Source organism: Cydia splendana, chromosome Z (genome assembly GCF_910591565.1).
Source record: "Cydia splendana chromosome Z, ilCydSple1.2, whole genome shotgun sequence".
NCBI lineage: Eukaryota > Metazoa > Arthropoda > Insecta > Lepidoptera > Tortricidae > Cydia > Cydia splendana.
In genome coordinates, this window is record NC_085987.1 from 44597539 (window position 1) to 44617828 (window position 20290).

General features: G+C 35.9%; 1 protein-coding gene across 1 annotated transcript in view; it reads right to left on the reverse strand.

Annotated features, from left to right (window-relative positions):
• Window positions 1–526: 526 nt before the first annotated feature.
• The window catches only part of LOC134805149 (uncharacterized), a 34638-nt gene continuing 14874 nt past the window's right edge, over window positions 527–20290 (reverse strand). Inside the window, exons 16-22 of the mRNA XM_063778451.1 lie at window positions 16768–16852; window positions 16521–16651; window positions 15633–15691; window positions 5638–5818; window positions 3042–3133; window positions 1231–1341; window positions 527–719 (exon numbers count right to left, since the gene is read on the reverse strand). Coding sequence (XP_063634521.1) covers window positions 527–719; window positions 1231–1341; window positions 3042–3133; window positions 5638–5818; window positions 15633–15691; window positions 16521–16651; window positions 16768–16852 — 852 coding nt within the window. The remainder of the gene's footprint in view (window positions 720–1230; window positions 1342–3041; window positions 3134–5637; window positions 5819–15632; window positions 15692–16520; window positions 16652–16767; window positions 16853–20290) is intronic.

Here is a 20290-nt window from a genome sequence, read left to right on the forward strand (position 1 = left end):
TTACTCAAAAATTCACTGACATAAGAGTTATGGGACATATTTTTGAAATGATTTGTACACCCTTATTTTTACCGTTGACTGTACCGTAATAGTAAAGCATTAAATAAAACTAAAACGAAGCTGGTTCTAACAAGATAAACAAAAAACGAGAAAACGTACTCAAGCTACTGCAATGGCTTAACGCTACGACTAAGGCGACGGGAAGTGTTCTGGCCATAACATTCTTATGAATGGGTCGCTAAAAACAAAAAATAAAGAATATTAATACCAAATATGAATGATCTGAAAATAGGTACTATTGATGAATGAATTCACTGAATAATGAAAATGTGTTTTGAAGATCTTCAACGCATAATTCAGCGCACATAACACACTACTTTAATGATTAAAATGATTGATGCAGTCTAACCAAAATATGAAATCGAGCAAATAAATACAAAACTCCTATATTATTACGAAAACTGAATAACAATAACTACACTAATATTATTATATCTCGTAGCAATGCTATCGGTGTAAAACATACTCACATTTTTGCCGTCTTCTTATTCATCTTCTGATATATGGAGCCCTTGTTTAGACCGGCGGGGCCACTGGCGAGCTCGGCGGGCCCCCGCGCTAACGAGAAGCCCCTTTCGCGGGGCTCGGGGCCCGAGGGCCGCACGCAGGGCCCCTTGCGGAGGTCGGGGTTAGGGCCCTTCCAGGCCATGTAGTCCTCACTGGAAAAAGTGAGGATTTCCGTTTAACTCAAGCTACCTTCGTCAGTCAAGGAAAAAAATACCACCATATATTTATTAGAACACTGCTAATATATTTGCTATATTATATAAGATTGATAGGGATTGGAAGGTTAATATCGGTTGTACACACTCGTCGAGAGCCTCTCGCCGAGTCTCGGGACCGCTCCGATCCAATCGGAGAAGCGCGATACGAGACAAGGATGAGCGAGACGAGAAGGGAACAGCATGTACACTCTGGTTTTCGACCTGTCTCGGGGTCCCCGACGAGTGTGTACAGCCCGCATAACTTACCCAATCATACATTACTTAAATATAAAACGTCGCGCTTCGTATTTTATACATGCAGCAGCTTTAAAATTCATTATATATATTTTTATGACAATACTTAAAGTATTCTTTTAAAAGCTTCAACAAGAACCATGACTCTTTTACAAATACAATGGACCATATAAAACCAACTGGGAACCATAGGTTATACATTCATACTTACAGTAAAAGATTGTCCTTCGGGCCACGCCTGAGCACCGGGTTGGGCCCGGCACCCGCTACCGTGTACTGCGACTTATATTTGGTGTCGGCGACGCTCGTCTTCAAGATCGGCCTGCAACATAAACGCAATGTAATTAGTAGCTTGTTTTTTGAAAACATGACATCACAATTGCGGTTACATGCAGTTTTGAAATGAATACGATTACTTTTCAGAATTTAATTGTGGGCATGTTTCATGAATGTTTTCTGGCTTGTAAAACAAGAAAATATATTTATAATTCAAGGAGTTAAGATGAGCCTTCTGCTGTATGCATTATAAATAACAAATATGCAAATACGGGGCCTCAGGTGGTCTCAAGACGAAGCTTGCCTAATTTTCTAATAACAAATATTTAAAGAACTTGATATTACTGCATGATAAACACAAGTATGATTTATCACTAACTGCTTATTTTAGGAGCGGTATAAGACTGGTAATCAAAGGGATGTTCATTTACATGGAATGTGATATGTACACATCGGTAACTCGTGGCATTTAGGTAGCACTTAAAAGATTAGTTTAATTAATTCCTTTTTTAGTGGTTTCTTTTTCTTGAATCGTATAGGAAGAACATTATCACATCACTAGTCTGTTAGAAACTGTCAAGTGCCACGAGTTACCGATGTGTAGTGGTATGTAACACTAATTAGGTAGTCAAAACCGTTTCTAAAATAGCCTTAAGATTTTTCATGCAGCCGTGAATTGAGTATTAACACTATTAACTCATATAAAGTTATTTGCTTACTATTCTATACTATGATAAACTAATTGTATTTAAATTGGTTTTGTAATGATTTAACCTCCTAAGGCCAAGCCTAACAAATGAAAATGCAAAAATTGCCACAGATATTTGAACCTTTAGTTTAGGAAGTAGATTACTAGATTAGTTGATTTTGCGTTGATTAAAAACTGAACGAAACAAAGCAAAAGCAACTCTGTTCCAATCGAATATGATTTAAATTTCATTGAACTGAATAAGTACTATAGGTAGGACCTTGGGCCTTAGGAGGTTTACCTCAAAGATTGCAATTCTTCATAAATATTAAGTGATTTTTAAATGATATTTTTTCTAAGTCATTAAAGTGTAATTTTAATATTGAAAAATAAATAAATAATATTTACTGCTAAACTAAATATAAGATGATCATGAATGACAGCTATATACATACATTATATTATATCCAGTTGTGTTAAACAAACATTAAACATGCTTACTGTAACAATATAAATGGCGCACAATTGACATCACAACATTAAAAACACATCACAAAAAAAAAACGACATTTCACAAACTATATGTAAAATCACACTCCACTACACATGTAATTCCTACTCCTACTTATTTTCGTGCTACTGTAAGTCAAAACCCTGTCATTATTTCCCATTCGTTTTAACTTTGCCCAGAAAATAAATATAAAAGTATTCTTAACGCTGCAAATAGGCAAAGATAAAACACGGTGGCAAATAAAAATGTGTATGATTCCTAACAAAATTGGGATTCCTCTTTTAATTGCTAAGTTGCTATATTCGTATTCGTACATAGGCATGCAAAAGCCCCATTATGAAATTGATTGAACAGTTTTTTAGCCGGTGACGGTATACGGAAACGAAATCAATTCGAAAAATAAAACAGTTTAGACTATTTAATATACAAAATGCAAGAAATACAGTATTATTTTGTTAATTATTTTTGTTAAGTTGACATTACAGACACCCTTTGACAAGTCCTTAAACAGAAGACAACAGCATGCAAAAGAAAAGAAGATATTTACCAAGAAGTCACAACGTCATCTAATACGTCAAGCGTGTCGTGTATGCTTGCTGTCTCATTCCTGTACAGGTGAAGCGTATGTTGCTTATTATGTTTTATTTAATAGTCCAATCAAAAGGAAAAATCCAATCCAGGAATGATTTTTTATATCTCGTTTTTGACATTTGACAAAATTCAAATGTAAATGAAAGATAGAATGGAATCAGTACGTCGGTATTTTATAAACAAACAAGAGTTGCTTTCGAAATTATAATATTACAATAAATATAATAACTATAATAAGGTTAGTAAAATCATTTTCGGAAATTGGATTTTTAGATGTTAAGTCAATTTAAGTATATATTTACACAGAGATCTTAAATAATGCACTGAGTAAAAAGTATATATTCTTAACATCAACTTACAAAGGTAAAGTGTTATAAATAATTTAAAGAAATGTTTTAGTCCAATTCACATAAGCTGGGGTGAGTCAATTTCACTTATTATTGAGTACCTATAGTATTTGTTAAAATGCGCGAATAATACAGGCCGTCGTCGATTTTTAATTTTAATTGACGGTTTACATAACTATATTGCCAAATTGGTAGTAACCATCAAGTTGGAAAAAAATATATTAATCTCAAATAATCTTCATCTTCACGCTTTTTGACTGAATATAACCATCTATTCACATTAACATACACCCATATAGTAGATTATTTTATACACACGTTTTAATTTGTTTACACCAGCTTCGATGAATCGATGTATTATTTGTAAACAATTTCATGTGTACTATGTATGTACAACAGGCAAAGCATTAATATGTTTAAGAATTATCATATTGAAGTAAAATTATAGGATACGAAGCAAGATAACAGTGTTAGGTTGATCTGTATTACTCGTATACTTTTTTCAATTATTATTTATAATGTGTACTGTATGTTATTCGAAAATCCGTTCAACATTGCCCGTCCATGTCACATGACTAATTTATTTTATTTTATTTTGTATCAAGAAGGTAATAAAATCATGTTTTTGTAACTAAGCTTAAAGACCGGGCAAAGTTGCGATGTAGAGAGTATATAAAAATTAATTTTAACATGCTAAGGTCACATGCGAAAGCCGCTAATCCAAGGTGTACCTTAAATCGTAACTCAAACCTAAGAAACGGCCCAGCTCACCAATCGTTAAGATAGAAAAGTTCCTTATACACGTCGTAGGAGTGTGTGATGAGAACATGCTTAAGGTTAGATACCAGTAACGAAACACGCCTGCGTTAACATCAATGTGTTTTCTTAATAATCTAAATATTCTCTCTTAATTTATCGATTTTAACGATGAGTACAGCAAATCACTGTGATAGCACGTAATACACGTTCTGAATAAATTTACTAAGAAGAAAGAAATTCAGTTATTTCCAAGATAGGAGGATACGAACTCTTTTTGGCGTTTTCTGTATGGTGACGTCCAACGAAAAAATCCACCAAAAACCCGGTTCACTGACTTCGTGTGTTCTCGGTTCTATCTATTTAAACGTGACGTTCCAACTACGTTTCGGCGTTGATGTCTTCATAAGTACCTAACCGTAGCCGCGCCAACGAGATATATCAATATTGTTGGGTTATTACCGGGTTGATGATGAAAACTAATACTTGTACCAATATTTTAACTTTATTCATTTGTTATAAACATAATAAAACCAATTTACAATAAAATACTCAAGACGTCTTCACTCTAACTTGTCCGTACTCGAACTGGCCACTTGTCACTGCTGTACCCACTTTTTATAACAATTCAACATGGCGGGAACCAGTGACAAGTATGAGTCAATTGATACTCTTTTATAAATTATTCATAAACAAAATTAAGAATGATCAAAATATAAGCTATTAATAAATAATGATCCTTACAGCTCGGCCATCCTGTTCGAGGCGAGACCCTTCGCCAAACCTTAATATAAAATAGTTAAAATTATAAAAATAAAGACAAATTTATGAAAATAATTAATCAAAATGTACTTATACATTAAAACAAACCAAGATTCACTGATCCAATATTACTATGTGAATGATATTTATGCACATAATATGCTTATTCAATAATAATAAGTAAGTAACAAGAGAAAATAAAATTACAAACACGTAATACTCATGTGCACTCATGATTGCACGATATATACTATTAATAAGATTATAATTATAATGTGTATTATTGCTAATTATTAGGCATTAATAAAATGATAATTAATGATAATTAGGAAATAGGTGGCCGATACCAGAACATAATATTATTAATCGTTCAAATTATGGTTTTCGAAGAATTTTCACAAGTCTGTTATCAAGGTTATAGAAACTATATGTCATCATAGAAACGAATAAATTTAATTAGTTCGGCCTGCAGAAATATAACAAAATATTAAACAATAGAAAATTCATACGATAAGCGTAATAGACGGTACACTATGTTTCTTTATGTAATAGTAAGATTACGCAATCTAGCATTATTAAGTTTTCTTTAACACTTGTTAAATTTCAATAATTATGATCAAGAAATATAATATAATATACGTACACAACACCATTCACTTTCGCACGTAAATATTCAAACCGCTATACATGGATCACTTCCCCAACAGAAGATAGTTGCGTCACCGCGGGTTGCGCCGTCTGCCTAACCGACGCCACGTTCTCATTAACTGCAATGGTGCCACCGACCACGCAAGCTCTGCCCACTGCGATAGTGCCGTCGACACATCTGAAGCTGTCCTCGATGAAGATGCCGCCAACCACGCTGATGCTGCGCAACACGGGGCACCGGATCTCGTGACACTACTAGCCGCAGCTTCGCGTGCCATGATGCCAGCATTCGAAGACTCTGCCGTGTAGTTAACGATCGTACTTCTGCGTAGAAGCATCTTAGTTCTGCTAAGAAACAGGAATGACATCACCCTGGCCATCTCACCTAGGCACTCCTGGGTCGGAAGTGATTCCACACCCCGACCCTCTCACCTGGGCACTCCTGGGTGGTAATGGAATACCAAACCCTGGCCCTTTCACCTGGACGCTCCTGGGTCGTTCTGAAACTTTCAAGACTTTCTTTAGATATATGAAATTAAAACTTTCTTTTTTAAATTATTATTGAATACTCGTGGTTTTATTTCATTGATTTATTTAATCATTAATCTTTATATTTTAATCGTTATATCGATTTAAGCATGTTATGAATTTATTGTTTCACGTTTCAATTATTTTAGTACATAAACGACATGGCTACCAAATTGTACCTAATTTGTATTAATTATTATAATATTTGTAAATAAAATAGTCCACAATTCACTATATCATGTATTGCGCAATAAGGTTTAATAATGAAAATAGGACATAAGTGTCACATCTCTATAAAGAATGCATGGTTCTGATTTTATATCTTCGGGCCCAGCCCGTAGTAGACATGAATGCAATCATAAAAGTGACAGATTATGTTTTTTTTGTTTGGGCTACTGATTATCTGATGATATAATATGTTGATTTAAATTAACACAAACTTTTGATATTACTTCGAACGTTACCTGTTGCCAACGATTTTTTTTATTAAGATATCTTATTGTAGAGGTAGTTCTATTAACCTGTTATTATCAACAGTCAAAGTTTTATATTTTAATATGAATGCGACCGACTAATCCTCATTCGAACCGCTTACACGCCTTAGGTCATAAATATAGCCATTAAAGATCCATCAAGTAGGTATAAGAACATAAACTAAGTAACCGTTAGGTTTTATAAATTTGAATGAACGAATGAATAATTTTATTACAGAAGTTCATAACTTCATTACAAGAACAAATTCCTCATCACATAAAATGGATTTAAACATCAGACATAAACTAGTTAATTCATTATTCCACATGAATGATGAACATCTACATTGCGATTTATTTTTAAAAGTATTTGGTCATTATAACAATACTCTTAGCGAATCTAGATCGAATAATATTCATGTTACAAAGTGACTAAGAAATACTATGTTTTTTTTTTTTCAACAGGTTTTATCTGAACCAACAAGTTTATTATTGTAGTTGAGTTTGAATACCAAATATTTAATTTCCAGCTATAGGCGTGTTTTTTTTTTTTTTCAGAAACTAAAGTCTAATAGGTATTACGGTGCATTTGTTATCATAATTCCTTATTCGGACATATCTAAAGAATTAATGATAATACCAATTAAATCAGATTCGACAATTAATGCATGTAATTATGTATGTATGCTTGGAGTATGTTTATTATTAAAATTATTCTGGTTTTACGAAAATAAGACTTATTAATAAATTAATTCGTTAGTCATAAGGAAAATATTATTACTGTTATAATTCACGTATAAAACCCCGGACACAATAAAGTGTGGCTATATAGAATACAGTTTATCTTGCATATTATTTATAATACTATTTTACTAGATCGAGATATTCTTACATAATTAATGTGAGACAAATTAAGAACCGTTTTCTGAAGCCTCATTAAATAAAAACTATATATTTAATTTTTGTAACTTTATAACTTGTATTGAAATTGACATTCAAATAAATGGGACTTTCTTATGAATGATCGATTATCGAACACGGTATTAGAATACATATAAAAATATGTAAATTCACATATGCATAATAATCATGTTTAATTGTCAAGTAATATTGAACAGTTTGACAGTATATTAAAAGCGAAGCATCTTATCAATTATTATTTGATATATAAAAGTTCATAATGATGTTGTACTATGGTGGTTTAAATAATGGAAGAAATGAGTTCCCGTGTAAATTTAAAAGCTTTACTTATGAGTTAAACATAACAACATTTACTTCTTTTGCAGAGAATTTACCGTATATTCCTCAGTAATAACCATTGGTTTTATATATATTTTACATTATGAATGTCTAATCTCTATGGCTCACGCGCCCAGCCAAGTTCAAGTTGAACATTAAGAAAACGGGTATCATTAATCTACGCGTATATCGATTTCCATTACATGTCATTTTATATTTACGAACGAGCGATAATCGTTGTTTCCTTTATTAATCAAGTGTCGTTATCTAATTCCTTCGTCTCTTTTTTTTTGTGAATATAAAAGTATTATTACAATCTTAGGATTTTAGCAACTCGTGTATAACACACATAATATGATAATTCATACCGTTTTAATCTAAACTGCACTCAGATGAGAACTCAACATATTAATAAGAGACGTGTAGAAATTTTATTAATTTTTCTTTGCTTATTATTACTGTTTATTATGTTTTTATGATTAAATTATACTGATATATGGTTGACTAATTATTTTAAATTGTTGTAAATATATTTATGAAAGTTGGAATAAAAGTCTAGCGCATTCATCCACGCGCGTCAAGTCTCACGCGTTCATCCACGTGCGTTTAAGTCTCGCACGTTCATCCACGCGCATTAAAGTCTCACACGTCCATCCACGTGCGTTGTATATTGTGTATACCTACACAAACACATCGATTCCACAAGATTAACATGGCGCTTCTTATCTACTGATACTAGTGTCTGCACATATGTCATCGACTCTTTATATGAAAACCACTCAACGTATAGCTCTGACTCTACATATGGCTCTACATATGGCTCTACATATGGCTCTACATATGGCTCTACATATGGCTCTACATATGGCTCTACATATGGCTCTACATATGGCTCTACATATGGCTCTACATATGGCTCTACATATGGCTCTACATATGGCTCTACATATGGCTCTAAATATGGCTCTACATATGGCTCTACATATGGCTCTACATATGGCTCTACATATGGCTCTACATATGGCTCTACATATGGCTCTACATATGACTCTACATATGGCTCTACATATGACTCTACATATGACTCTACATATGACTCTACATATGACTCTACATATGACTCTACATATGACTCTACATATGACTCTACATATGACTCTACATATGACTCTACATATGACTCTACATATGACTCTACATATGACTCTACATATGACTCTACATATGACTCTACATATGACTCTACATATGACTCTACATATGACTCTACATATGACTCTACATATGACTCTACATATGACTCTACATATGACTCTACATATGACTCTACATATGACTCTACATATGACTCTACATATGACTCTACATATGACTCTACATATGACTCTACATATGACTCTACATATGACTCTACATATGACTCTACATATGACTCTACATATGACTCTACATATGACTCTACATATGACTCTACATATGACTCTACATATTACGCATAAGCGTAGTTTTAAGTTACAACTTTACAGTACTACACGCAACTTCAAAGATATCCACAGAATACACTATTATTCCAATTAAGGTCCTTTGTTTTTTATTTAAGTACCTAAGTATGATTTGAATTTACTACTTTTATTACGAATTTATTACAGAAAAACAAAAATAATAAAAATGTAGCAAACGATACTGTCCTGTCAGATAAAACACAGGAGATTATTATTGGTTTGCAAGACTTAACGTCATTCAAAATATTCACATCCTATAAATAAAGGGGTAAATGAGTTTCTAAATGTTTAAAGTATGCGTAGCTCGCAATCAAATATTATATCAAATAGTTAAGCATATCGATGTCCCATCGACCTCGCATTTCTCCATGATCATCATGGTAACACACATACATTTATATACATTGATTAAGTACTCCTGCCAAAATTACTGGCCCTTACAAGGTTGTTATGATAAAACTGATTACATTAAGACTTGATGACATACAATCATACAGTCTAAACAAAAGGTGACAGGTTATTAAATTGAATCCATTGAGATGCAAGTTCACGACATCTAGTATGTGTTAATTGACACAAAAAATACTTAATGCTCAGCGCACAAAGTTACGAGTTACGTATCTTGAGGAGTGTGCAATAGAAAAACAATAGAAAAATATTACATAAGTACATTCGTTAACGAGTTACTACTCGTGTATTCAACAAACGACATACGCTCCATGACATGGAGATTTAATAATGTATGTTCATACCAGAGTTGGGCAAAATTTGTTAAATTATTATTAAAATGAGAATGGTAACGTTATGTTTAATAACGGCAACTTATTTTGTCAATTTATCATGAGTTTACCAATTAGCTTGAATTCGACATGACACTTATGGATTTATCATCGACATGGTTTTGGAAGTATTTTAATTATTCGAGCAGATGGTTATCATGGTTATTCAAACTAACGTTTTAGTTGATAAAGTTAGAATAAGGTTCGTTTTACGACCGCTACTTCCTTTATTCCTTATGAAATCATTTGACTGAGCTTTATTTTAGTTTAATCACAGATTGCAATTATAAGTGCCCAACTCTGATTCATACTATTAATACGTTTAATATCCGATATGTCATAAAGGTGTTGTATTTCCATACAAGAAGGGAAAATAATTATAACTACGTGTTCTAGTAATTTAGCTTCATCGAGGCTTTCATAAGTAATGCTGCGTTGGGCAGCGTCGCTGAATGAAAACCGATATCGGTATAAAAGCACTAGGTTAAAAAAAAACATGGTAATAGCTAATAGCACTAGGTACACAAGTTACATAACGTAACCCTGCATTATGGTTTCCAATTTGGACTTAGATCGTCACGTTATTTTCTTTTAAATAAGGTCTTGTGCAGCATATATTATAATGCCCAACATTTTAATAAAAGCAATATCTTAGATGCATTCGTAACAATATTAAGTTATACACTGACGCCAATCGCGTTTAAAAACTTCATACTAGAGGCATTGCTAATACAAACTCAACAGGGGTTTGCTTCAGAGGTATTCAATTGGCAAGATTTAATTTTTAGTTTACTCATCGGTGTCACAGTTACAAAGCCAGTGTATTCATACAATTTTAGTACCGCAAACTGACCTCAAAAGGTGCAACAGATCGTAAATCTTAATGTACATAAAACAATATCCTACTGTAGTTTGCTACTACAGTTGTACTATGCTATTTTGCTACGCAACAGAACTAAATAATGAGTCCTTAGCCTGAGTTTGAAATAATCGATGTGGTACACCATCATACAATCGAGTTTGATAATATAGAAACATTATAATGACATTTGATCTAAATTTCACTGACTCATATGTAATATTCAAAAACGCTTAAATGACAACTGTAGATTTTAAATTTCATATTTTTATTATAAGTGAGACTACCTGGCATCCGTTCGTACGTTCTTTCTACACATACAAATACCAAAATTGGGCAAATCATCATCATGATCGTTAATAATATATACAGTATATTTAATACAGATATGACGGTAGGTTCTTAAACCAATTTTATTTAAAATGAAAGGGAGTAAAAAAATATATAAAGAAATGACTTACCAAAATTTAATACACTTTCCGGTAAACATAGTTTACTTACTGATACAAACTAAAAAGAAAAGAAAACCTTACGTTCGTGCGGCGTGGCAAAAATCCTATCGATTTTTGTTAGATCCAACTTCTGAAATTGTTGGGTTATTACCGGGTTGATGATGAAAACTAATACTTGTACCAATATTTTAACTTTATTCATTTGTTATAAACATAATAAAACCAATTTACAATAAAATACTCAAGACGTCTTCACTCTAACTTGTCCGTACTCGAACTGGCCACTTGTCACTGCTGTACCCACTTTTTATAACAATTCAACATGGCGGGAACCAGTGACAAGTATGAGTCAATTGATACTCTTTTATAAATTATTCATAAACAAAATTAAGAATGATCAAAATATAAGCTATTAATAAATAATGATCCTTACAATATCCACAGATTCGTAGGTTTCGCATTACGATTTATTCATCCTATATGGGATCGAGCTAGGGCCCAAAGACTGATGAAAATTAAATTCTACGATCTGTTCTTGTCGCTTAACTCACTCAGCGCTAATCATGACACGCTGCCGTTTTCGCTATATACCGGGAAATGTTATCAACTGTACTGTAGCAGTGAATGAGTTAAAACAGGAACAAAGGCCCTTGCGATGGCTGATTACTCGGCGACCATTTAAAATGTAAGCGACGTTATGCCATGATACATAAAGTGCAAGATGCATGAAGTACATATGGGCCTGTAGGTCGGCCCTAAGAATTACTACGCTTGGGGACGGGGAAGACATCACGGCTGGTCGACATGTTAGGAGAAGCTATCAGTATGTATAGGTACTTATAGTAAAATGTTCCCTGCAACGATTTTATCAAAAAATAAGTATTGTAACAAGTATTTTTTTTTGTTAAGGTAAGTATCTGATTACTTTTTTGTATAAGAAATCTAAAAGTAAGAGATTGGTTTTAATTAAATTGCAATTTGATACAAAATAATGCTATGTATGGCCAATGAATACCTATATATTTAGAGCACTTTCAACATATGGACCAGCCGCATCGAAATAGATAGTCAGCCTCTTATTTCAAGTCACTAAACTTCGTATTTACATATTTTTCAACGATAACTTTGACCTCACAAAAGTCATAAAGCATAAACGATATACCAAAAGCTTTGTTATGCCGTATAGCAAAAACCAAAAAAAATAAGGTTTTGTTTTATGAGGAAAGTTATATTTGAAACCATGGTGTTGAAAATATGGTTGAATTTCTTTAATTCTGAAATCGAATAAAACAAAATAAATGTATTTCTGTGTACACTGAAGTAATTAGAACTACGGGTAGGCCGTGAACCTTAGAAGCATAATCCTGAGTAATTGTAAGTTTACGTGACTGAAAAAGAGACGGGATCTAGTAATAAATTTAGACGTACGGTAGTCGCGCGACGGGTATAACACACGGCTGCACCGCTTTCCACTCCTCCCTAGTTCATAATACCGTATCAGTGCCGTATGAAAAGTGCCGTGAAACTGTCTCTTTTTGTCATAGAAGGAAACAACCAGGCAACGAATCAAATAGATGTCGAACATTAAAGAACAAGTGACCAAGCAGAAAAAGTGGCCAAGACCGGAATCGAACCGGACACAGATAGTGAATGGGTATTGGGTGGCCTAGATGTGGTCGAAAGTTGACAAGCCCTGTTATAATCAAGTGTTGGCAACTGGAGGGCTTAGTTACTTTTTCTTTAGTAATTTCAGTTTATAACAGTAGGTGAATTTTCCTATTGAAAATTCATTTTAGTATAATCAAATAACCTGCAAAGTAAAAAGTGAATAGTTTCACGACATAATAGAGTTAATCCCGAACGCTCGCGTAACACAATAGTAAATTATCACTGTTTTGGTGCCTCGAGGCCGTGATGAAACATGTTTAGCGTTAGTCGTATTTCCTTGCTTGTCGCTTGGAATTCACACAAACTACCGAGAAAACACAAACGCTAGTCGGAGATAGACTTGCATTTTTCTACATTGCGCAGTCGTCATTAAACTTCCACACAAGTATACCCAACTGAATGTGACTGCCCACAAAAAACAAATGACTTTCATGCAACTAATAGAGAATAGATAAGTATTACAGTTGTTTTTTTCATATATTTTTGTATATGGGCAAAGTTACAAAAGGTGGGCAAAGTTGTAGGCACAATTGTTACACTCATCCACGTTACAAAATTATACGCACTGTCGAAACACAAGAATGATGTATGATCGAACAGTACTGGAGGTTCACAAAGAAACGTACAGCACTATTCATTAGAGTGAGATAAAAAGCTCGGCGAATGAAAATCGGCCTTGTGCTTGTGCCTTGATTTAGATAAACATTGTTATAAGGAAGTCTCTTTTTGACAGCTTCTGTTAGAAAGGGACTTCCACTTGTATTACAAGTTACAAGCTTATGATAAACAGGGCACAGGTGGGGTGACAGAAAAATAGTTATTTAGCTCGGGGCAAGAGAAATATTATAAGGAAAGTCCTTCTACACATGTAGTGCATAAATATTAACCATCGTATTTTCACGGAAACGTACGAACGTGTCTTGCTATTTCAGTCAGTCTCGGTACAAAAAGTACTGAGGTTGACTGAAGTAGCATGACAAATACGAACGTTTCCGAGGACATAAAATGGAAAACAATTATGCACTACATCAGTACGTAAGTATTTGTAAATCTTATTTGTGCATTAGGGCTCATTTACACGATGCGAGAACTCGCATGCGAGTTTCATTACATTGCGGTTTTTGATCGTTAGGATTAATTGTACGTAACCAATGGTAACCAACAGTCCGCAATGAAACTAAAATCGCATGCGAGTTCGCGCGCCGTTTAAATCAGCCATTAGTTTTATTTTGAGTATTATCATTTAATTTAGTTTTTAATATCTTTAAGTATCTCTGTTTATTTTCTCAACAAGTGTGTCTCTTGCCCCTGTGTTTCTCTTACCCCACCCTGTGTTTCTCTGACCGTAAAAACTCGGACTGCCGGACAGTAAAATTCATTGTAGTGCACAATCGCCCATAGGAAATCGCGGGTCACGTAATTAGCTTAGCCTCCTTACTGTATGAAATTATGAGGTTCGTAGGAGCGTTGCCAGACTTTCAGGCCTAATCGAACGTGAACGGTGCACCGGGCGCAGCATGGTTCCATTTTTATCGCCTGTCACTATGTCCGTCACTCTTACATACTTGTTAGAACGTGACATGCATGGTGACGACCGATAAAAATGCGACCGTGCTACCGGTGCAGACATCAAGCCATCATCATCAAGTCATCAAGACATCAAGCTGATGTCCGTAAATTATCATAAGGGGGCGAAATTCGACATATCCAACTGTCAGATTTCGCATCCGAGTCAAATCAACGATTTTATTTCATGTTGATTCTATCAAGTGTTGATTCCGTCAACGGTGGATAATATCATTTGGTACAACCAAAACTCAACTCTAAACTCGGGGTGGTTCGGTTTGGTTTGGTTGCCACCTAACTGTGAATTGTAATATGTCAAATTTTGACATTCTATGTATTCGGGAACATTTTTCCCACATCAACGGGAGATCAACACGATACGTAAAACGTCGCTTGTCGAATAGGGGTCCAGGGCTCGAACAATTCATGCGGATGACGTAAAAAATACGTAATTTTGCACACAGGATGATGTTTATATTTAATTAAACTTCCGTGTGACATGTTCCACGAAGTACCAAAATAATCGGGAATCCATGAAATTTATACAAGATGGCAGAATAATGTCGTGAATAAAATAAATGTTACGAAACTTGTTACCGCAAGGTACCTACATTATAAAAAAAAGACAATTTTATTTTATTATTTAAATTATACACAGATATAAAACTATTTTTCTAACAAGTCTATGTATAATTGTTGTCACAGACTTAAATGCTTTAATGAATTTTTCTTCCTCAATTGATTGACGGAAAAAAATTTAAAATTGTTTATGAAAATACTATTTGAAATCATTCTATGAGTGGTTTGACGTCATCCGCATGAATTGTTCGAGCCCATGATAACCATATCATTCATTCCCAACACAATGTTTGTGGTATTAAGCATCATTAAAATGTAACGATGAGTCGTGTAGATGAGTGTAGTAGGTATTTACTAATTAAGTGAATCAATAATTTACATATTCTTACCCAGGAGGTTTCACTTCAGGTGTCCGAGACCGTTTCGGCGTCGTGGGCTCCGTTTTGATCTGAAAAAGAGGTCACAATGGAGTAGTTTATTGTAAAGCTTAAATTAAATTCAAATTACTGAGAAATAAATACAACTTAGGGAACAAATTTTACGCTGTCGAGCTGTGTATTGCTATCCTGTTCACTCATATTGTAGTAATGAAAGAGTAAGAGAGTAATAGTACCCTGGGCTCCTCCGTTAGTACAGCGGCGAGTATCTGCTCGGCGCGCTCCTCGTAATCTACGCTGTCGAGCTGTGTATTGCTATCCTGTTCACTCATATTGTAGTAATGTAAGAGTAAGAGAGTAATAGTACCTTGGGCTCCTCCGTTAGTACAGCGGCGAGTATCTGCTCGGCGCGCTCCTCGTAATCTACGCTGTCGAGCTGTGTATTGCTATCCTGTTCACTCATATTGTAGTAATGTAAGAGTAAGAGAGTAATAGTACCTTGGGCTCCTCCGTTAGTACAGCGGCGAGTATCTGCTCGGCGCGCTCCTCATTGTAATCTACGCTGTCGAGCTGTGTATTGCTATCCTGTTCACTCATATTGTAGTAATGTAAGAGTAAGAGAGTAATGGTACCTTGGGCTCCTCCGTTAGTACAGCGGCGAGTATCTGCTCGGCGCGCTCCTCATTGTAATCTACGCTGTCGAGCTGTGTATTGCTATCCTGTTCACTCATATTGTAGTAATGTAAGAGTAAGAGAGTAATAGTACCTTGGGCTCCTCCGTTAGTACAGCGGCGAGTATCTGCTCGGCGCGCTCCTCATTGTAATCTACGCTGTCGAGCTGTGTATTGCTATCCTGTTCACTCATATTGTAGTAATGTAAGAGTAAGAGAGTAATAGTACCTTGGGCTCCTCCGTTAGTACAGCGGCGAGTATCTGCTCGGCGCGCTCCTCATTGTAATCGACGCTGTCGAGCGCTATGGATATGACGCGCTCAGCCACAGAGCTGTATTTCTTTTGGAGTTTCTTCTTTACTGTAACAATAGACTTGTTTTTGTGTTTTTTCTATTGTGTCAATATTTAAACTTCTATTTTGCGTTCACATTTTCTCTTCGCTTTATTCATTCTAAAAAGAAAAAAATGTACATACATTCGTTTTTCTCCTCTGCTGTTTTCACGATGGTGACAACTTTTTTTACAGGCTGGGGCGTTTCTTCTTTTTTCTTTACAATCTCCTGTGGAAAATAAAATTACAATTCGTTTTAATTGTAAGGTGTAACACAGATCAAATTATCTGGTCGTAGGGCCTTCTTTTGTGTAGCTACGTTACATGTTAACTACGAAAAAGCGATCAAAGCCAGGAGGCTTAACCATGACGACAATCGTAGATAGAAAACGCCAATCGAAATTTAAATAAGGGCTTGTGCACAAATCACGCGAGGTTCGATAGGAGGGGAGTGGGGACACGAAAAAATCACGACAGATCACGTTGGGGGAGGCGGGGTATAAGGAGACCTCACATCACTGTATTCACTGTATTTTTCTACAGTGAACGAAACTAAGAAAAAATATCCACCACATGAGTAGATACTTTTTCTCGGTTTCGTTAAACATACTCAAATCTTCACTCCGCACTTCAAAATAGCGAGTCTATTTTACGAAATTTTGGAGCACGTGGCCTCGACCGGCCGGATGGAAAAATTTCACGTGAAATACACATTTCAAAAAAAATACACGTGAGGTTATGTGGGAGGGGGGTAGCCAAAAACCTCACCAAATATCACCAGGGGGGGGGGGGGGGGGGGGTTGGTCAAAAAGTAGCCGAAAACACCTTGCGTGATTTGTGCACAACCCCTAATGTATGGAAATAGTCACGCATAGTCTAATAAAACATGGTCTTCTCTTCCCAGAGTGACACAAGCCTACGTCACAATAACATGGCCGCTATATATAGCGCTATCGCATATTATAATAAAGTGCTGTCGCATGATGACGTAGGCTTGTGTCAGTCACGTGACCACGAAAAGACGGGAAGAGAGTACCAGGCGGAGTATATTATTATACCATGTACTCACGTGAGTTTTCGTAGCATCCGTCATCCCGAAACATTTTATACGTTAGTAGAGTAAGACCAAGTAAAGTCTGCAACGATTTCGAGCCCACGCAGTGCAAGTGTTATTTTAAACGTCAAACTTCTATGAAATTATGACGTATAAATAACACTTGCACTGCGTGGGCTATCAACATCGCTGCAGACTTTTCTTGGTCTAACTCTATGTTAGTGTAGGTCAAATCGTGGTGCTAAATTTGATCAACTTCCCGATTTCCGATTGAGCTGAAATTTTGCATGCATATGTAAATCGGATTACAATGCAATACTATGATGACATGGTCGGTCTGATCTGTCGATGGAGACAGGAGGTGGCCATGTAACTCTGTGATAAAACAACGGAAACCAGTGTTTTATTTATTTATTTTATTTAAACTTTATTGCACAATATAACAAATAAAGTACAAATGGCGGACTTAATGCCTAAAGGCATTCTCTACCAGTCAACCACCAGGCTAAACAGAAACAGTAGTAGGTGCAGGCATTAAACAAAAAAAAACGCAGAATAGGTAACTTAAGACAAAAAAACCGGGCAAGTGCGAGTCGGATTCGCGCACGAAGGGTTCCGTACCATAATGCAAAAAAAAACGGTCACCCATCCAAGTACTGACCACTCCCGACGTTGCTTAACTTTGGTCAAAAATCACGTTGGTTGTATGGGAGCCCCATTTAAATCTTTCTTTTATTCTGTTTTTAGTATTTGTTGTTATAGCGGCAACAGAAATACATCATCTGTGAAAATTTCAACTGTCTAGCTATCACGGTTCGTGAGATACAGCCTGGTGACAGACAGACGGACGGACGGACGGACGGACGGACGGACAGCGAAGTCTTAGTAATAGGGTCCCGTTTTACCCTTTGGGTACGGAACCCTAAAAAATAGCGATATATAATACATACTAACGAAAATAAACTTACATATACATACTATAATTAAATAAACTTACATATATATTGCTTTATGTACCCAGTGCAAAGAATACTATGCCTACGATGGACAATCAACCAGTGAGTTTGTCGAAAAAATGCTTGCGTAACATGCGCTTAAATGAAAGCTTGGTTTGAGCCTGTCTGATATTGAGTGGGAGATCATTCCAAAGCCGGATCGCCTGAACGGTGAAGGAGTTAGAGATAAAACCGGTACGATGAGAAGGAAAAGAAAGCTTGAGACTACGGGACTCACGAAGGGTGCAACCTGCTCGGGCGGTGATAAAATGAAATTTGGATCCAAGATAGTCTGGCGTATTTGGATCAAATAAAAGAGTGTATAGTGTGCACAGAATACGTAAGGACCTCCGTTCACGAATAGGAAGCCAGTTAAGTCGACGGCGATATGCAGATATGTGGTCATATTTGCGGAGTCCGAAAATAAATCTGATGCTGTTATTAAGAAGCCGATCTAGTTTGCTCAGAGAGACTTCTGTGATATTCGCGTAACACACATCAGCATAGTCTACAATAGGTAACACAAGAGCCTGAACAAGGAGAACCTTGGTGCCAGTCGGAAGGAAATTTTTATTTAGTGTTTTCTGTTTGGGATTGTTAGAATTGTCTCGATGAATATTAGTTGCCTGTGGAAAGAGTACAGTCAGTGATAAAAGCTTGTACCAAAAATGACATTTTTGCCAAAAACTTATTTTAAATATCTTTTCGTTTGGCGTTGTCAATGTACACTCACGCACTTTAATTGTTAAGCCATTTAGGGTTCACTTTGCATTGGACAGTTCATACCGTTAGTATTGACAACCAAATTAGCTTGAACCCTAAATGGCTCAGCAATTAAAGTCCGTGACCGTATCAGTGGGGCGAAACCCCTCCTTCGGGCATTCTCGGCTCCATTCGGCTCATCATTGCTCCGAGCAATTATTAAGGATGGCACAACTTGACGTCCCTTTGCGTGCACGCCCACAGATAAGATAATGACTTGAATTTTGACAACCCAAAATAGCCGAAAGGGATAGTGGGATTAGAAAGGGACACCATGATTCGTCCCTGAATCGCTGTCAAACTTCGGTTTTGGAGGAAGTGTCATTTCTGTAGGGTAGTACTATTATTTATTATGTGACCGTACAATCAAAGAATCCTCAACTTCTTTGGACACGTGTATCGGCGAGATGGAACATCCATAGAACGCCTAGTTGTGCAAGGAAGAGTGGGAGGTGACAGGGCTAGAGGAAGATCGCCAATGAGATGGACCGACCAAATCAAAGCCAGTGTGTCGGCCACAGTAAGCGAATGCTCACGGAAAGCAGGTCTACGGGAGGAACAGCGAGGTGTCATTAAACAAGTCGCTCAAAAGTCTACATAATGGCCACGACCACTCTGTCAGAGTGTAACGAAGAAGAAGACAATCAAAGGTAGATGATTTCGAAGAGCGAAGGAGGACGGTAAACGAGATGCTCTGAAGGCCCGACCACCTACTACCTTTCCTGCCCTCGATGTGGACGAGCACTGGAAGATTGGATACTGCAGCCACATTAGGGCGCACGGGAGGTCCCGCTCCTAGGCATATAATTAGCCTCATGCATGAAGTTTCTAAGCGGTGGTGGCCGAGTGGATATGA